The 15,523-nt window shown below is 42.1% G+C and overlaps 2 protein-coding genes and 1 pseudogene across 6 annotated transcripts in view; all 3 read left to right on the top strand.

The window, feature by feature from the left end:
- Positions 1-6: 6 nt before the first annotated feature.
- On the top strand, positions 7-1,522 carry RPL7 (ribosomal protein L7). Its single transcript, XM_017851614.1, has 2 exons — positions 7-729; positions 1,081-1,522. Exon 1 carries the CDS (start codon positions 102-104, stop codon positions 726-728), a length of 627 nt encoding a protein of 208 aa, XP_017707103.1. The 5' UTR covers positions 7-101; the 3' UTR covers position 729; positions 1,081-1,522.
- A 3,983-nt stretch (positions 1,523-5,505) lies between these two features.
- The window catches only part of CUNH8orf89 (chromosome unknown C8orf89 homolog), a 63,009-nt gene continuing 52,991 nt past the window's right edge, over positions 5,506-15,523 (top strand). The window contains exon 1 of one of the 5 annotated variants that reach the window (XM_017851607.1): positions 5,506-5,810. In XM_017851607.1, coding sequence (XP_017707096.1) covers positions 5,576-5,810 — 235 coding nt within the window. In that variant the 5' untranslated portion in view covers positions 5,506-5,575. The other 4 variants (XM_017851610.1, XM_017851611.1, XM_017851612.1 and 1 more) reach the window with 4 other exon arrangements.
- LOC108515038 (redox-regulatory protein FAM213A pseudogene) lies at positions 13,626-14,324 on the top strand (annotated as a pseudogene).

The raw sequence follows: 15,523 nt of genomic DNA, 5'->3' as shown, positions 1-15,523 counted from the left end.
AGAAGAAGAAGGTTCCTGCTGTGCCAGAAACCCTTAAGAAAAAGCGAAGGAATTTCGCAGAGCTGAAGGTCAAGCGCCTGAGAAAGAAGTTTGCCCAAAAGATGCTTCGAAAGGCAAGGAGGAAGCTTATCTATGAAAAAGCGAAGCACTATCACAAGGAATATAGGCAGATGTACAGAACTGAAATTCGAATGGCGAGGATGGCAAGAAAAGCTGGCAACTTCTATGTACCTGCTGAACCCAAATTGGCGTTTGTCATCAGGATCAGAGGTATCAATGGCGTGAGCCCAAAGGTCCGAAAGGTATTGCAGCTTCTTCGCCTTCGTCAAATCTTCAATGGAACCTTTGTGAACCTCAACAAGGCTTCGATTAACATGCTGAGGATTGTAGAACCATATATTGCATGGGGGTACCCCAATCTGAAGTCAGTAAATGAGCTAATCTACAAGCGTGGTTATGGCAAAATCAATAAGAAGCGAATTGCTTTGACAGATAACGCTTTGATTGCTCGATCTCTTGGTAAATATGGCATCATCTGCATGGAGGATCTGATTCATGAGATCTATACTGTTGGAAAACGCTTCAAAGAGGCAAATAACTTCCTGTGGCCCTTCAAATTATCTTCTCCACGAGGTGGAATGAAGAAAAAGACCACCCATTTTGTAGAAGGTGGAGATGCTGGCAACAGGGAGGACCAGATCAACAGGCTTATTAGAAGAATGAACTAAGGTGAGAGACCTCATCCTGAGAAATGTCGAGTTAACGCTAGAGTGCAAGTGCTGGTAATCTTGAATACTTTTCCCATTAAATATTGAGGGAGGTCTGAATTTTAATCAGTGCTTTTGTGGGGAGCGGGATCAACTATCTTAACGATTACATTTGGTTTGTTACTTAATGATTACAGTTGGTTAGCTTTTGAGGACCTTTCTGGAGGAAAGGAAAAGCCTGTTTGGGGGAGTTTTTAAAGATGGAAATTGGGTGATCTTAAAAATGTAAACTCAATAGTTAACTTTTTAACTGTCTATGTTAATTGTTAGCCGGCTAAGGTGTTTTCTAATGGTTTTACTTTTTTCCTTTCAGGTGTCTACCATGATTATTTTTCGAGTCTCAGCTTAATAAACAGTACCTGCTCTCAAAATGAAATACGTTGTTGTATTTGTGATTTTTTTTGTTGTTAGTCTGCCTCTGTCTTCCCATAACTATTGTGGTAAGTCTGGTGTGTGATAAAATTAAGCCAAATCAACTGCCTGTTTTGTGCAAAATCAGGGTCGAGTCTGTGAAAAACATCTCTCTTAGGTTTTTAAAAGGCTTTTCTCTACAAAAGATTTTGTTTTTAACTGTGCTGAGTGATTCAAAATGGGTTTATTCTAAGCCTGTTTCACAAGCATTTGCACATCATTTGTAGGTACGGTAATCCAACTTTGGTTTATGGAAAAAATTGAATTCAGTTTCTAAAATTTATTTCTTGGGCCTTTGCTTGTTTATAAACTACCATATAAATGTGTTTTTCTTTTGCCTTCCATTTTTGTGTTCTTGTTTTGTATCTTTTGCCATACTTATGTGAATTACTAATAGTTGTTACACACTGTGGCTATTATGAAGGAAAAAATGAAATTTGTGCCCAGGGATACAGATTGTTTCAAAGCATCTGGTGAAATTAATGGGCAAAAACTTGAAAGGTTTTGGTATTTTATAAATAACTCCTTTATATTTCATGTATTGTCTCATCTAGATTAGTGAACAATGTAGAGTATAACATGAAGTATATAGAATGAAAGTAAAAATTTTTGTGGTCCTCGTTTAGTTGTGTCAAAGGTCTGATGCACTGTGAAACAACTCCCTTAGTAATTATTTTGGTACTACTGCACCACAGTTATTTATTGCTTTTTAATATTCAAAAGTTGCTAGACAAATAGAGTTTCTTTGAGTTCTTCATCAGTGGCCTCTGCAGGGTCAGAATTAAGACTAATGATGGGATGAAGTTGTACAGATGGCATATTGCTTACTTAATCTAGGTGCAGATGGGTGGGTGCATGAAATGTGGCAAGTTTTCATTGGAATAGGAATAAGCACTTCATGTACAGAGTGATACTTAGCAAAGCTTTTTTTATTTTATTTTAAATTAATGGTCTTTACTTTTAAAAGCAGTTTTCATTTCACAGTAAAACTGGAAAGTAGAGAAGGTTCCCATATGCCCAGTGTCGCCCAACCCGCATGTCCAGTTGTCGTGTGCCCAACCTCCCCCTGTTGACTCCTCACCACCACAGTGGTACATTTGTTACAGTCAATTAACCTACGTTGATACATTATCACCCAAAGTAGTAAAACTGTTTCAGCTGGTCAGGGAGGGCTAAGATTGTGTAGGAATACCTAAAATGAAGTGGGCAAAGTATTGACTGTATAACCTGTGTGGCCTGGGGCCAGAGAGGATGGGGAAATGTGGGAGGGGTTGCAGAGAACCGGGATTCCCACGCAGAACTCTTGAGAGTAAAGTGGGATAACCAATCTGCTTTTATAAGAGGATTGTGAGGAACAGTAATAGGTATGAAAATGTTCATGAGCTGGTGGAACCTGTTCAAAAACAGATTCACCTGATTGGGAAACTCACCTCTTATAAATGTCATTGCTTTGAAGGGATCCTCTGGAAGGCCTAACCAACCTTAGGGGTCTGGGCACCCAGTAGGTTCTACAAGATTTCACCTCATATATGTTTGTTGTTTATCCTTCTAAGGTCTGGCTTTCTCTAGTGGATCGTCCCCTAGCTATCTCATTTTTTGTAAAGTTTTCTTGGACTCAGTGGCCTTTAACCAGTGTTAACCTAGTAACTTCTTTGAAGGTTCATTTGTGGTTGGCTGGATTAGGAGTGTTGGCTTTGGAGCCAGACTGCTTGGGTTCGTATTCGGTCTCCACATATTTGTTAGCTTGGGCCAATAAATTATCTCTGTCTCGGTTTCCATATCAGCAAAATGGAGATAATTGTGCCTAATTTCATAGGATTTTAATGAAGATTAAATGTTACAGGTCATGTAAAATGCTTAGAGCAGTGCCTAGCTCGAAAGTGCTCAATGCTGCTGTGCAGTATAGCTTCAGCACTTAATGTGGGCATACAACAGTGAATTATGGAAAATAGCCTCTGCTTTCAGGTGTGGGTCTAGTGGGAAGACAGGCAACAGATACAGTGAAATGAATGCCTTGGGGATGTATAGGATGTGATAGAGCCTCTTGCGGGTGTCTGGTGTCTTTGGGCCCACCTCCATGGGAAGATGACAGCTTTCCGCCCCCACTGTTTTTCCTTACAGATTTGGTGTCAACGAGCTAACACATTCCTCTCATACGTGTGCCTCCCTTCTGTTAGGTAGTAAACTTTAAGGCCAGGCCTTTTAATTGCCCATTTGCTGACATGTAGTAGGCACTCACTGTTAAATGAATGTATTAGTTTTCTTTTGCTGCTGTAACAAATCACCATAAACTTAAATGACTTAATTTGTTTTAACTTTTCTGGAGGTCAGAAATCTAAAACAGGTTTCACAGCCAAATCAAGGGGTCGGCAGGCCTGTGTTCCTTCTGAAGGCTAGAGAAACTTTTCTTTGCCTTTTCCAGTTCTAGGAGCCCCTTGCATTTCTTGGCTCGTGGCATCTCTGCTTACATCGTCTGATCTTCCTCCTGGGTCCCTCAAGATAAAAACTGTTGTGATTACATTGGGCTACTTGAATAATTGAGGATAATCTCCCCTTCTCAAAATACTTAAGCACATCTACAAAGTCCCTTTTGTTGCTACATAAGGTAACATATTTACAGGTCCCTGTAATTAGGGCATGGAAATGGGGAGGCCCATTTGATACTTTATTTCTGGCTCCCCAGTTATATTCTATGTTCAAGAGTGACTTCAGCCTCCAGGTCTGGGTACTTGGCTTTCTCATTCTGGAAAAAGGTCTTTTCTGACACGTCTTCCTATATCACCTTTTTTCATAGCATTAATTATTATCTGAAACTGTTGACTTGCTTTTCCCAGCTGTTCTCCAATGTAAGGTTTGAGTCTTAGCTTTCTTTTTTCTGGCGCTTAGAACAATACCTGGTGCATTGTAGGTACTTCACTTTTTTAAGGGAATCTAACCTCATCAGGGAAATAGCCATTTAAAATCTTGAGACTTGAGTTACTGGCATATTGTAGTCCTCAAGTATTTGGTGATGGGGGATGGCAAAAGGAGGAATGGGGTAGAGTGTGGATTTATGGATATATATCTGTATATATAATTTACTTTGGAGGACTCAGAAATTGCATATTGCATGAATAACGATTTGTAATATTAGAAAACCATGTTAGGAGAGTACAGGAGATATTTCATGCTGTAAAGGTTGGAAAGTTTCACAGAAGAGGTAGAATTTGGTCACCTGAAGTGTCAGGTAGGGGTGTGATAGCAAAACTAAAGAGGAGACCGTTTAATAAACATTTGATCACTTGCTGAGTGCCAATGTATCACTTGATCCACATAATCCTAGGTTAGTGTTTCTCCATTTTGATTGCAACCCCAGAACTGAATTCGTAATTGGTTTTGGGATGAGCCCTAGACTTTTCTCTAATTAAGTACTCCATGTGATTTTTAATATGCAGCCTAGTTCTTGTTAGGTGGGTTAACTTTCCCTCACCCAGGATCACATAACTAATAGTGGGGCCAGTGTTACAATTCCAGGCCTAATTTGAGTGTTAAAAAAGTAACCAAATGACCTAGGAAAGGTTAGTGTAGCGCTTAATAAGAATGGAGAAAAGTGTGTTGAGAGCAGTTTCAGGAGTTTTTGTGGGATCTGAAACCACATTACCAGGGATAAGCTTGCAGCTCTAGTGGGGAGTCAAGTCATGAAGGTAGAGGCTTTATATGATAACTACCTGGCAAGAGTACAGATGCTAAGACCCACTGTGCAAAAGGTGCTAGATGTCCAAGCCAGAGAGGGCACACACACCTAACCTTTTACAAAGGAAACAAAACAAAGGAGTCAGAACGTGGAATTTGGCCGACTGGTGAGGGAACTCGTCCTTGTCATTTACCTGTAATATGAGCTAGTCAGGTATTAACTGGCTAACATTTGAAAGGTACAGCTCATCAGTACTCTGGAAAGCCTGGTTATTTTGAACCTGAAAAATAAGTCTTTGACACAAGCTGATGTGCAAACAACCCAGAAAATTGAATTACACCAAACTTGCCCAACTACCCCCTCCGTGCCCTATACAGGCTGCCTGGTGCTGTTTGCCATTGGGCACCTCACCTTGTGTCACCACTGACCAGTGTTCACCCAGTCTTGATTCAGCTCGCTCCCCCACCTCACCCCCATCTCCGGCAGCAGTGACCTGAAGGCAGAGGCACTAGTGCTGGTCGAGGAGTCCCGGTGGCTTCCACTGCCCAAGTTGTCCAAGCAGCCATCATGGCCCTGAACCCTAACATAGGCCCCTTGCCCTATGGAACTGAGGCCCGAGTCCCCGGGCGCCTAGCAACTGGTGCGCGTCGGGCAGGCAGGGCTGCAGCCTCGGGAGACGCTGGCCGGGCCGGGCCCAGCGTCGCCGGGCTGCTGGCCGCGGGGCATGCTCACCCTAGGAGCGGTGAACGTGGGAGCTCGCGGCCACCTGCACCGCCTGTCCAGCCCCGCGACAAAGCCGGACTGGGCCGGGGGCTTGGGTGGGCGCCGGCCTGCCGCTGGCTCCCACACTGCCCGCTGTGCCCGCTTCCCCAGCCACCCCTGCTGCCGGAGCCTCCGACCTGGGCCCCAAGGGCCAGGATCGCAAAGAAGTCCCTCCCCTCGGTGCAGCTGCGGGCACAGTGAGTGCGGACCGCTGGCCCGTCTCAGGACGAGCCCTGGCCAAGGAGCGGGAGGGCCAGGGGACTTGCCAGGTCAGGGCTGGATGGGAGGTCGGGTCCGCAGGTCATCTAGTCCCACTCCCTCCCACGAAGGGGACACTGAGGCTCAGAGAGGCACGTGGGTCACTCTGAGGATGCTCTAGATGCACTTTATGATGGGACCCGACAGAAAGGCCTGGGCATTAAGGACTTGAGGAAGGCTACCAGGCGGGGTCGGGGGATGAGATTGAGGGAAGCGGGTCTGCCTGCCGGATCTGTGTATTCTTTCTGCACCCCAGCCCCTTACTTCTGGTAAGTAAGTACTTATATCTATCCCTTAAGTGGACACACCCTTACAGATTGACCCTCCTAGGTTTAAACTGGAGTGAGGGGGAATGTGTTTACTTTTCTTCCCTTGCCTACCCCTGTGTCTCCCTTCTCCCACACTTGCACCCAGCCATGCAGTGGGACATGGGAAACTAACCCAGTTAGATTGTTACAACCCTGTTTCTGTTGCCAACTTTACTTTGAACCATTTCTGATTTACGTATAGTTTGTGTGTGTGTTACTTTTCTCACCAGGAGTTAAAAATACTAGAAATTATTTGTGTAACATAGGTAGTCTTTTCTATTGTACTGGTCATTTTCCCATACAACCTTTTTGGGGTCATAGACATCATAAAAACTGGAACTTCTCTCCAGACAAATGCAAACAATTTTGTGAGTACTTTTAGGGTATTATAATCCCTGAAGCAGAAGAATTCTTGCTCCTCTTTATTAACTTGTTATGTACATTGTTAATGAGTTAAAATCTCTTGTTACGATGGTGTTTCTTCAGAAATGCTCTGACATTTCCTTTTTTACGTTCTTCTGTAAATTTTTCAAATTACATTATAATGTATTAGTACTTATTGAAACAGTACAGAAGTATATGGAGTTGGAAAGGAGAGGTCTATGCCTTTCTTTACTTTTTAATCCTTGCTAGAATTAATTTGGTGTTCATTCTTCCATTTTTTTCCTTTGTTTTTTGGTCATAAGGGAATCATATATGAATTATTTCGAGAAATGTCTTTTTTCACTTATGGAGAGGGCCAGGCGTGGTGGCACACACCTGTAATCCCAGCACTTTGAGAGGCCGAGGTGGGCGGATCACGAGGTCAGGAGTTTTGAGACCAGCCTGACCAACATGGCGAAACCCCATCTCCACTAAAAATACAAAAATTAGCTGAGCGTGGTGGCGTGCACCTGTAATCCAATCTACCCAGAGGCTGAGGCAGAAGAATCGCTTGAAACTGGGAAGCGGAGATTGCAGTGAGCCAAGATCGTACCACTGCACTCCAGCCTGAGTGACAGTGAGACTCAGTCTCAAAAAAAAAAAAAAAAAAAAGATATGATGGAGAGTACCATTCATATCAGTTTACTTCGGTCCGCACTGAGTATTTCATAGTACAGATGTATCAGTTTATGTGACCATTCCTCATTGAGATTGGTTTCAGTTTTTCCCTGTTACAAACAATGAAACAATAGACAATCTTTTTTTTTCTTTTATTTTTTTTAAGACAGAGTTTCATTCTTGTTGCCCAGGCTGGAGTGCAGTGGTGCAGTCCCGACTTACTGCAACCTCCGCCTCCTGGGTTCAAGCAGTTCTCCTGCCTCAGCCTCCCGAGTAGCTGGGATTATAGGCGTGTGCCACCACGCCCGGGTAATTAATTTTTTTGTATTTTTAATAGAGAAGGGGTTTCACCCTGTTGGCCAGGATGGTCTAACTCCTGACGTCAGGTGATCCGCCTGCCTCGGGCTCCCAAAGTGCTGGGATTACAGGTATGAGCCACCACGCCCAGCCACAGTAGACATTCTTACACAGGGGAACAGTTCTACAGAATAAATTCCTTGAAGCAGAAGTGCTAAGTCAGATGTATGCACATTTAAAAATTTTGATAGAATCTTGCCTTTAAGAATCTTGAATGATTTATCTTTTTTTCAACAGACTGTATTGAGAAAAATCTGTATTTATTCTTTAAAAGAGGAGAATAGCTTCCACGTAGTGTTTATAATGTCAGGTACTGTGCTGAACACTTCACATGCATTTTAAAATTTAATCCTCACCTTATGAGAGTCAGAGGCAGGATTATTTTCTTCTTGACCCTGTGCTTCTGCAGCTTTTGAGGGGCACATTTAAGATTAGAATCCAAGTTCATTTTACTTCAGTGCCTGGGTTCTTTGCAGGGTCTGAATCCCTGCTCAGTCATTGACTGGAATCTGTGTTTCATTGGGTGACTTGAGGATTAAATTGGATTGTGTATTTGCTGTTACAGTAATGTTATTAATAATTACCTTCTCCAATAACTTGTAGAATTGGACATGGTCCAATGCTTCCTATGATGCTAGTTCCCCTGAACTGTCTGCCTCTCCATTCCTTCTCTGCCGTTTGTTCTTCCTGCTTTGCATATATTTTAAGGAAATCTCTGGCTTTTCTTCTTTCTCTCAAATCTCCTTTGCCAACTTTATTACAGTCTCTGGCCTTATTTCTCACGTGTAAATAGATAACTGTTAACATTTTCATCTTCAGACCTGTGCACCTCAATTCCTACTGCGTAGGTCCAGATTATATATCTCCATTGGATGTCCTGTACTCACTTTTTTCTAAAACAGAGCTCCTTGTTGCCCTCTACCTCCAGAGTAGCATGTCCTCTTTGAATTTAATTCATGGTTCCATAATCCTCTCAGTTACCTCAATTCCCAGCCTCAGTCAGCTTTGACTCCTTTTTCGCTGCCGAATCTCCCAAATTCAATAATCAATCTTGCATTTTCACTATGACCACTCTTAAGTACTCTGGACTATTATGATTGCCTTGTAATTTCTCTTTTGGGTTCCAGTCTCTGCCATATTAATTGTTCTAAAGCATAACTGTGAATAGAAACCATACCTCTGTTCAGAATATATACCATACGTCTGTTCTGTGGTACTGCATTACTCAAGGAAATATAGACCACTTTGTCCAGCATTCAGATTTGTCTGTAATCTCATCCAATTTATCATTTCATTATTTCTCACACTGCCTTTATCTGAACCCCTCCCTCCAGGCAATCCATAGTACTTACGTTACATTCTCTGTGACATCTTTCCCATCTATATCTTTTTCTGGAATGCCTCTACTTACATTTCTGCCATCTAAATCCTGTTTAAATGCCATTTTCTAATTTCTTTAAAGTATTTTTTGAAACTCCCCCTGAAAGTAGTATCTCCCTCCTTTTAACTCCTCTACTACTATATATATCTCCTAAGGATTTAATTTATACACACTGCTTTGTATTAGAGTTGTAGAAGTGGCCACTGTTTTTTCTTCTGGACTGGAAATTCTGTGCAGGCAGAATCTCTTTAGTTATTTTTGTGTTTTTTGTGCACTTGACACATTGATGTGTATATCGTACATGCTTAGTGAATATATTTAAGTGAGTTACATTATTTTAGAATAAAAAGTCACATGTATTAGCCTATTGCTAGCTGTAGTGACAAACAGATCCCAACATTTTCTTGATTTAACGTGGAAAAGTTATTTCTTGCTTGCGTAACAATTTCAAGGTAGACGTCCCTGGTCAGCAAGCGGCTTGCTTTCACTTGGTAGAAGGACCCAGACTCTGCCATTCGTCAGCATTTCACTCTTGTCTAAATCCAGTCAGCAGAAAGGCAAGGAGAAAGTATGGAGAAAGCATACTTGCTTAGCTTCCTAGAAGCTTCTTGCAGTGTTACACATTACATTCACTCACATTCCAATCACAGGGAGGCAGCCACTTCCTAGAACAAACACTGTTCTCTGAAGGAAGAGCCAGGATTTTAGTGGACATCCAAGCTTCTCTCCCATAGTTAATTTCTACTTGTGAAAACCTCTGGCACTTAGCTTGAACATCACTTGTCAAAAAGCAAAAAAAAAACAAAAAACAAAAAAAACCCTCCTACTTCTCCAGTCTGGTTAAGGTCAGCAAAAGTTCTGTTGTGCCATAGAATTTGAACATAGCTTTACCATAATGAACTAATCACTCCTCCCCACCCCTTCCCATAGACTGTATGCTTTATCTTTAATCCTCGTTGTATTACGACTCCTAGCACAATGCATGACATTATTAATAAATAAATATTTTTCTCAATGAATCTATAATTCATCTTTCTTTATGTTCACTTGGTAATTATTTTGGTACAAACAACCCTAAAATTAAGGATGATTTTGTCACCTGCTGTTGGACATTTGAGTGATTTTCATTCTCTTTTATAAGAAATACAGGAATTGATATTCATGTATCAATGATATCTTCTTTTTTCTTTTGTTGTAATGTGTGTGTTATTTTTATTTTTTGAGAGGAGTGCGCGCTCTGTCAGCAGGCGTGGAATGCAGTGGCGGAGCGCACTCACTGCAAGCTCCGCCCCGGGTTCAGCGCATTCTGCTCGACCTCTCAGACACCCGATAGCTGGGACTACAGGCGCTCCGCCATCTCGCCCGGACTAATTTTCTTGTATTTTTTAAGTGGAGACGGGTTTCACTGTGTTAGCCAGGATGGTCTCGACTCCTGACTTGTGATCCACCCTACCTCGGCCCTCCCAAAGTGCTGGGATTTACGGCTTGAGCCACACGCCCGCCTTCTTTTTTTTTTTTTTCTTTTTGTGGAAACAGGGTCTCACTATGTTGCCCAGGCTGGTCTCAAACTCCTGGGCTCAAGAGATCCTTCTGCCTCTGCCTTCTAAAGTGCTAGGATGACAGGCGTGAGCCACCATACCTGGCCAGTGATTATTTCTTTAGGATAAATTCCCAGAAGTAGAATTGCTGGGTCAAAAATATATACAATTATAAGAACATATATATTACTAGATTATTTGCTGGGAATATTACACCAGTATATACTCCCACTGAAACCTTATGAGAGTGCCTATTTCCTTGCACTTCATCTTACTCTATTAATAGTAAAGAAAAAAATCCCTGCCATTTTGATTGGTGAAAGTAGTAGTTCATTATATTATCTGCCTTTTATTTGAGTACTAGAGAGAATTTTTTATTGAGTGTATTTTCTCTGCAACAAGTTACCTGGTCTTTAATAAATGCACTCTCGATAGGATTATTTTTCTTTCCTTTTTTAAGATGTATATATATAAAATAAATTACTGGCCAGGCGTGTAACCCCAGCACTTTGGGAGGCCGAGGTGGGTGGATTACCTGAGGTCAGGCGTTCGAGACCAGCCTGGCCAACATGGTGAAACCCTATCTCTACTAAAAATGCAAAAAAAATTTAGCTGGGCCTGGGGCCATGTGTCTGTAATCCCAGCTACTCAGGAGGCTGAGGCAGGAGAACTACTTGAACCTGGGAGGTGGATGTTGCAGTGAGCCGAGATCACGCCACTGCACTCCAGCCTAGGCAACAGAGTGAGACTCTTTAAAAAAAAAAACAAAAAATAAATTATTCAGTTCTTTATGTCATTATTTATAAAGCTATTCTGGGAAATTCTGGGCAATGTGGCAGACTGAGCCGGCATGGAAGGGTCCCCATTCTGCTTCAGTATATTTCAAATGCTGAGTAAATATAATTTATGGAAATGTGGCTAAGCTAGGAACAAAGAAAAGGAAATCCCCAGGTGCCTGAAATGAAGGAATGTTCACAGAGAAAGCCACCGTTGAGCCATCTGCTGAAAACTGGGAGTCACAAAGAAGTACTGTTCCAGTTACTATGACTTCATAACAAATTTCTCCAAAACTTAGTGGTATAAAACAACCATTTATTGTGCTCATGGATTCTGTGGGTCAGGAATTCGGACAGTGCACAGCAGGGACAGCTTGGCTCTGCTTCAGGATGTCTGGAGCCTCAGCTGGAAGATTTGAAGGCTCAGGACTGGAATCTCCTGAAGGTTTATTCACTCACATGTCTGGTGGTTGATACTGGCTCTTGGCTGAGACCTTAGCTGTAGATGTCAGCTGTAATCTTTATATGTGGCCTCTCCATGTCACCTGGCTTCCTCACAAAATGGTAGCTGGATTTCAAAGGTGAGTGTCCTGAGAGCCAAGTGGAAGTCATATCACTTTTATGACCTAGCTTTGGAAATCACATAGTGTGGTTTCTGCTTTTCTTTTTTTTTTTTTTTTTTTGATTGGCTGAGGGAGTTGGTTTCAGGAAAAGAAACACAGATCTCACCTCTTGATGGAGGAGAGGAGGAACATCACAGTGAAGGAAGAGCATGTGGGACTGGATATGCATTAGTACACCTACCTTTGAAAAATAAAATCTACCACAAGAACCCTTTGACCCTAAGATGATAACTAGAAAAACATCCCCTCATTGACCTGAGGAGGCTAGAAGGAAGCTTGCCATCTACTTGAACTATGGTAAGAAAAGGGTCAGCTGCTAGAGATTAGAGATTAATGGTCCATACTAGCTCAAGTCTGGGGTCTGAATTCATATTACTACATGGTCAGGACCGCAGTCCAAGAAACTGATATTTTAGCTGGTCTGGTACCTCCAAAACCCAGGGCCAGGCAAAGATCAATGGAAAACCTCTCTGTATAGCAAAGTTCCCATAATTCAAGGAATCCTTGACTTCTGTAGATATTGATTTCTCCATAGATGAGTTTGCAAAGATTACAGAATATGTAAGGAAATTAACTTCAAGGAAGCAGACTTGGCAGATGCTGCAAACAGGAGATTTGTACCCTAAAACTAAATAGAATGGCATAGAAAAAAATTTAAATTTTTCATATTCAAGAAGGTGAAGGAATGGAAACCATAAGACAAGAACAGGACCAGATGAAGAAGAGCAGAAGGACTGGGAAAATGTCCTGTAATACTTAGGACAGTTTGGGACAACAAAGAATTGTCCTTTTAGTTAACAGGGTAGCTAAAATGAGAATAAAAAAGGAGGAAAAAAAGAATGAATAAAAGAATTGTCCTACCTAAGATGTTTGGGTTGAGACTCTCAGTATAGAAAGTAGTGGGAGTTATGTATCACTAAAATGACTATAGTTAAAGATAGTCACTGAACATACTCATTAACTCACTTCCTTTTAAAATTCTATTGAAATGATAGGAAATGGTTTAAAAAATTTTTTTAATAGCATGGATTTATAAAGTCTTAGAGAATAATAGAGATAGTATCAACAAAATTTGGAAGTTGGAAGCAGAACAGTGTTGGGCTTCTCAACAATAAGAATCAAAACATGTAGACTATGGAATAGTCCCTTCAACATTTTTGGAAAAATAATTTATAATCTGAGATTCTGTTCTCACCCCAAGTTATCAATAAGTATGGGGATGAAATGTAGAAAAATTTCAGGCACACAGTTTCTTAAAAAATTTTACTTCCGGGGGCCTGCCCCTGGGACCCTTGGGGCCAGGTGGTTTGGCCTCTCAGTGCCCGGGTGTCAGGGTAGGAGAAGGCCAGCAGAAAGGAGGCACTTGTGGTTTTTAAAAAGAAAATAATGGGGATTTATTTTGAAAAGCATTGTGAAGGAGTCAGCTTGAATAGTCTTGAATGCTCCTGCTTGGGCCCAGCCTTGGAGAATGAGAATGGGGATTCTGACTGCAAACCCTGACTCTTTACCATACTCATTCATCAGAAAACTCTCCGTTTTGTGTACAAATAACGTTTTGAGGGTAATCATTGTTCTAGAAATGAGAAAGAATTATACATCTTATTTATGGCACTTTTTGTAAGCGTGTATTCAGAGGTTTCTGAATCTGGCATTTGAGAGTAGGGCTGGGCCAGAACCAGGCAGACACACACCCCAAGGAGCAGAGCTGAGAGCTGGAGTCTGAGGCAGAAATGTCTTTCCTCCAGGACCCAAGTTTCTTCACTGTGGGCTTGTGGTCCGTTGGCGCAGGAACCCCGGGGGCCTCTGCCTTGGCATTGCTGCTGGCCAACACAGATATGTTCTGTCTAAGTCCCAGAAAGCGGCACTGGAGTACCTGGAGGATATAGACCTGAAAACTCTGGAGAAGGAACCAAGGACTTTGAAAGCAAAGGAGCTATGGGGGGTGGGGGGCGGAGAATAGAGCTGTGATTATGGTTGTGCGGAGCCCAGGCTGTTTCCTCTGTTGAGAGGAAGCTGCGGATCTGTCCTCCCTGAAACCCATATTGGACGAGCTGGGTGTCCCCCTCTTTGCAGTGGTAAAGGAGCACATCAGGACTGAAGTGAAGGATTTCCAGCCTTATTTCAAAGGAGAAATCTTCCTGGATGAAAAGAAAAAGTTCTATGGTCCACAAAGGCGGAAGATGATGTTTATGGGATTTATCCATCTGGGATTGTGGTACTTATTCTGAGCCTGGAATGGAGGCTTCTCTGGAAACCTGGAAGGAGAAGCCTTCATCCTCAAGGACATTTTCGTGGTGGGATCAGGAAACTTGGGGATTCTTCTCGAGCACTGAGAAAAATAATTTGGAGACAAAGTAAATCTGCTTTGTCTGGTTCGGGAAGCTGCTGAGATGATCAAACCACAGACTTTAGCCTCAGAGAAAAAATGATTGTGTGAAACTGCCCAGCTCAGGGATAACCAGGGGCATTCATCTGTGTTCATGGGATGTGTTGCTTCCACTTATGTCCCTAAGGAGTGAGAAACCCATTTATACTCTATTCTCAGTATGGATTATTAATGTATTTTAATATTCTGTTTAGGCCTAGTAAGGCAAAATAGCCCCAAAACAAGGCTAACAAAAATCTAAAAAACTAATGAGGATTATTAAGCTAAAATTTGGAAGATTTGAGGCTTAAAATTGACTGCCGGGCTGGGTGTGGTGGCTCATGCCTGTAATCCCAGCACTTTGGGAGGCTGAGATGGGCAGGTCACTTGAGGTCAGGAGTTCAAGACCAGCCTGGGCATCATGGCAAAACCCTGTCTCTACTAAAAATACAAAAATCAGCCGAGCATGGTGGCGTGCACCTGTAGTCCCAGCTATTCAGGAGGCTGAGGCAGGAGAATCACTTGAACCTGGGAGGTGGAGGTTGCAGTGAGACAAGATCATGCCACTGCACTCCAGCCTGGATGACTGAGACTCCATCTCAAACAAACAAAAAAAAAATTGACTGCTGTGCCTCATTACAAATGTATATGGTGTTTGAGTGCTGTTGTTTGAAATTATTTTTCTTTTCAGGTCTTCAGAAATCTAAGAAAATTGATGATTGACTTGAAGATTACAGAATTTAAAGTTTTTTGGCTTACATGTTTTCTACTAATAATTTGTTATATAATGTCAAAGTAATAATTTCATAATAGAATTGACATTCTCTGGGATAGTTTGACAAAGGTAAATTATAAAGTGAAATATCTTGTTTCATTGTCTTCCATTCTAACCTCAGAGATTTGTTTCTCTAGAATAAATAACCATCTCTGGCTTTAATAAAAGGATGCATCAGAAGGCCGGGTGTGGTGGCTCACTCCTGTAATCTCAGCACTTTGGGAGGCCAAGGCGGGTGGATCACCTGAGGTCAGGAGTTCAAGAATAGGCTGGCCATCATGGTGAAACCCCGTCTCCACTAAAAATACAAAAAATTAGCAGGGTGTGGTGGCATGCACCTGTGATCCCAGCTACTCGGGAGGCTGAGGCAGGAGAATCGCTTGAACCTGGGAGGCAGAGGTTGCAGTAAGCCGCGATTGCACCACTGCACTCTCGCCTGGGTGACAGAGCAAGACTCCATCTCAAAAAAAAAAAAAAAAAAAAAAAAA

The sequence above is a fragment of the Rhinopithecus bieti genome, unplaced genomic scaffold (genome assembly GCF_001698545.2).
Source record: "Rhinopithecus bieti isolate Rb0 unplaced genomic scaffold, ASM169854v2 scaffold_32422, whole genome shotgun sequence".
NCBI lineage: Eukaryota > Metazoa > Chordata > Mammalia > Primates > Cercopithecidae > Rhinopithecus > Rhinopithecus bieti.
Note: the sequence above shows the minus strand (reverse complement) of the source record. Positions and strands in the feature narration are given on the sequence as shown.

What these genes read in the sequence shown, in the direction of transcription:
- RPL7 (XM_017851614.1), top strand. Translation starts at nt 102, where the DNA reads ATGCTTCGAAAGGCAAGGAGGAAGCTTATCTATGAAAAAGCGAAGCAC.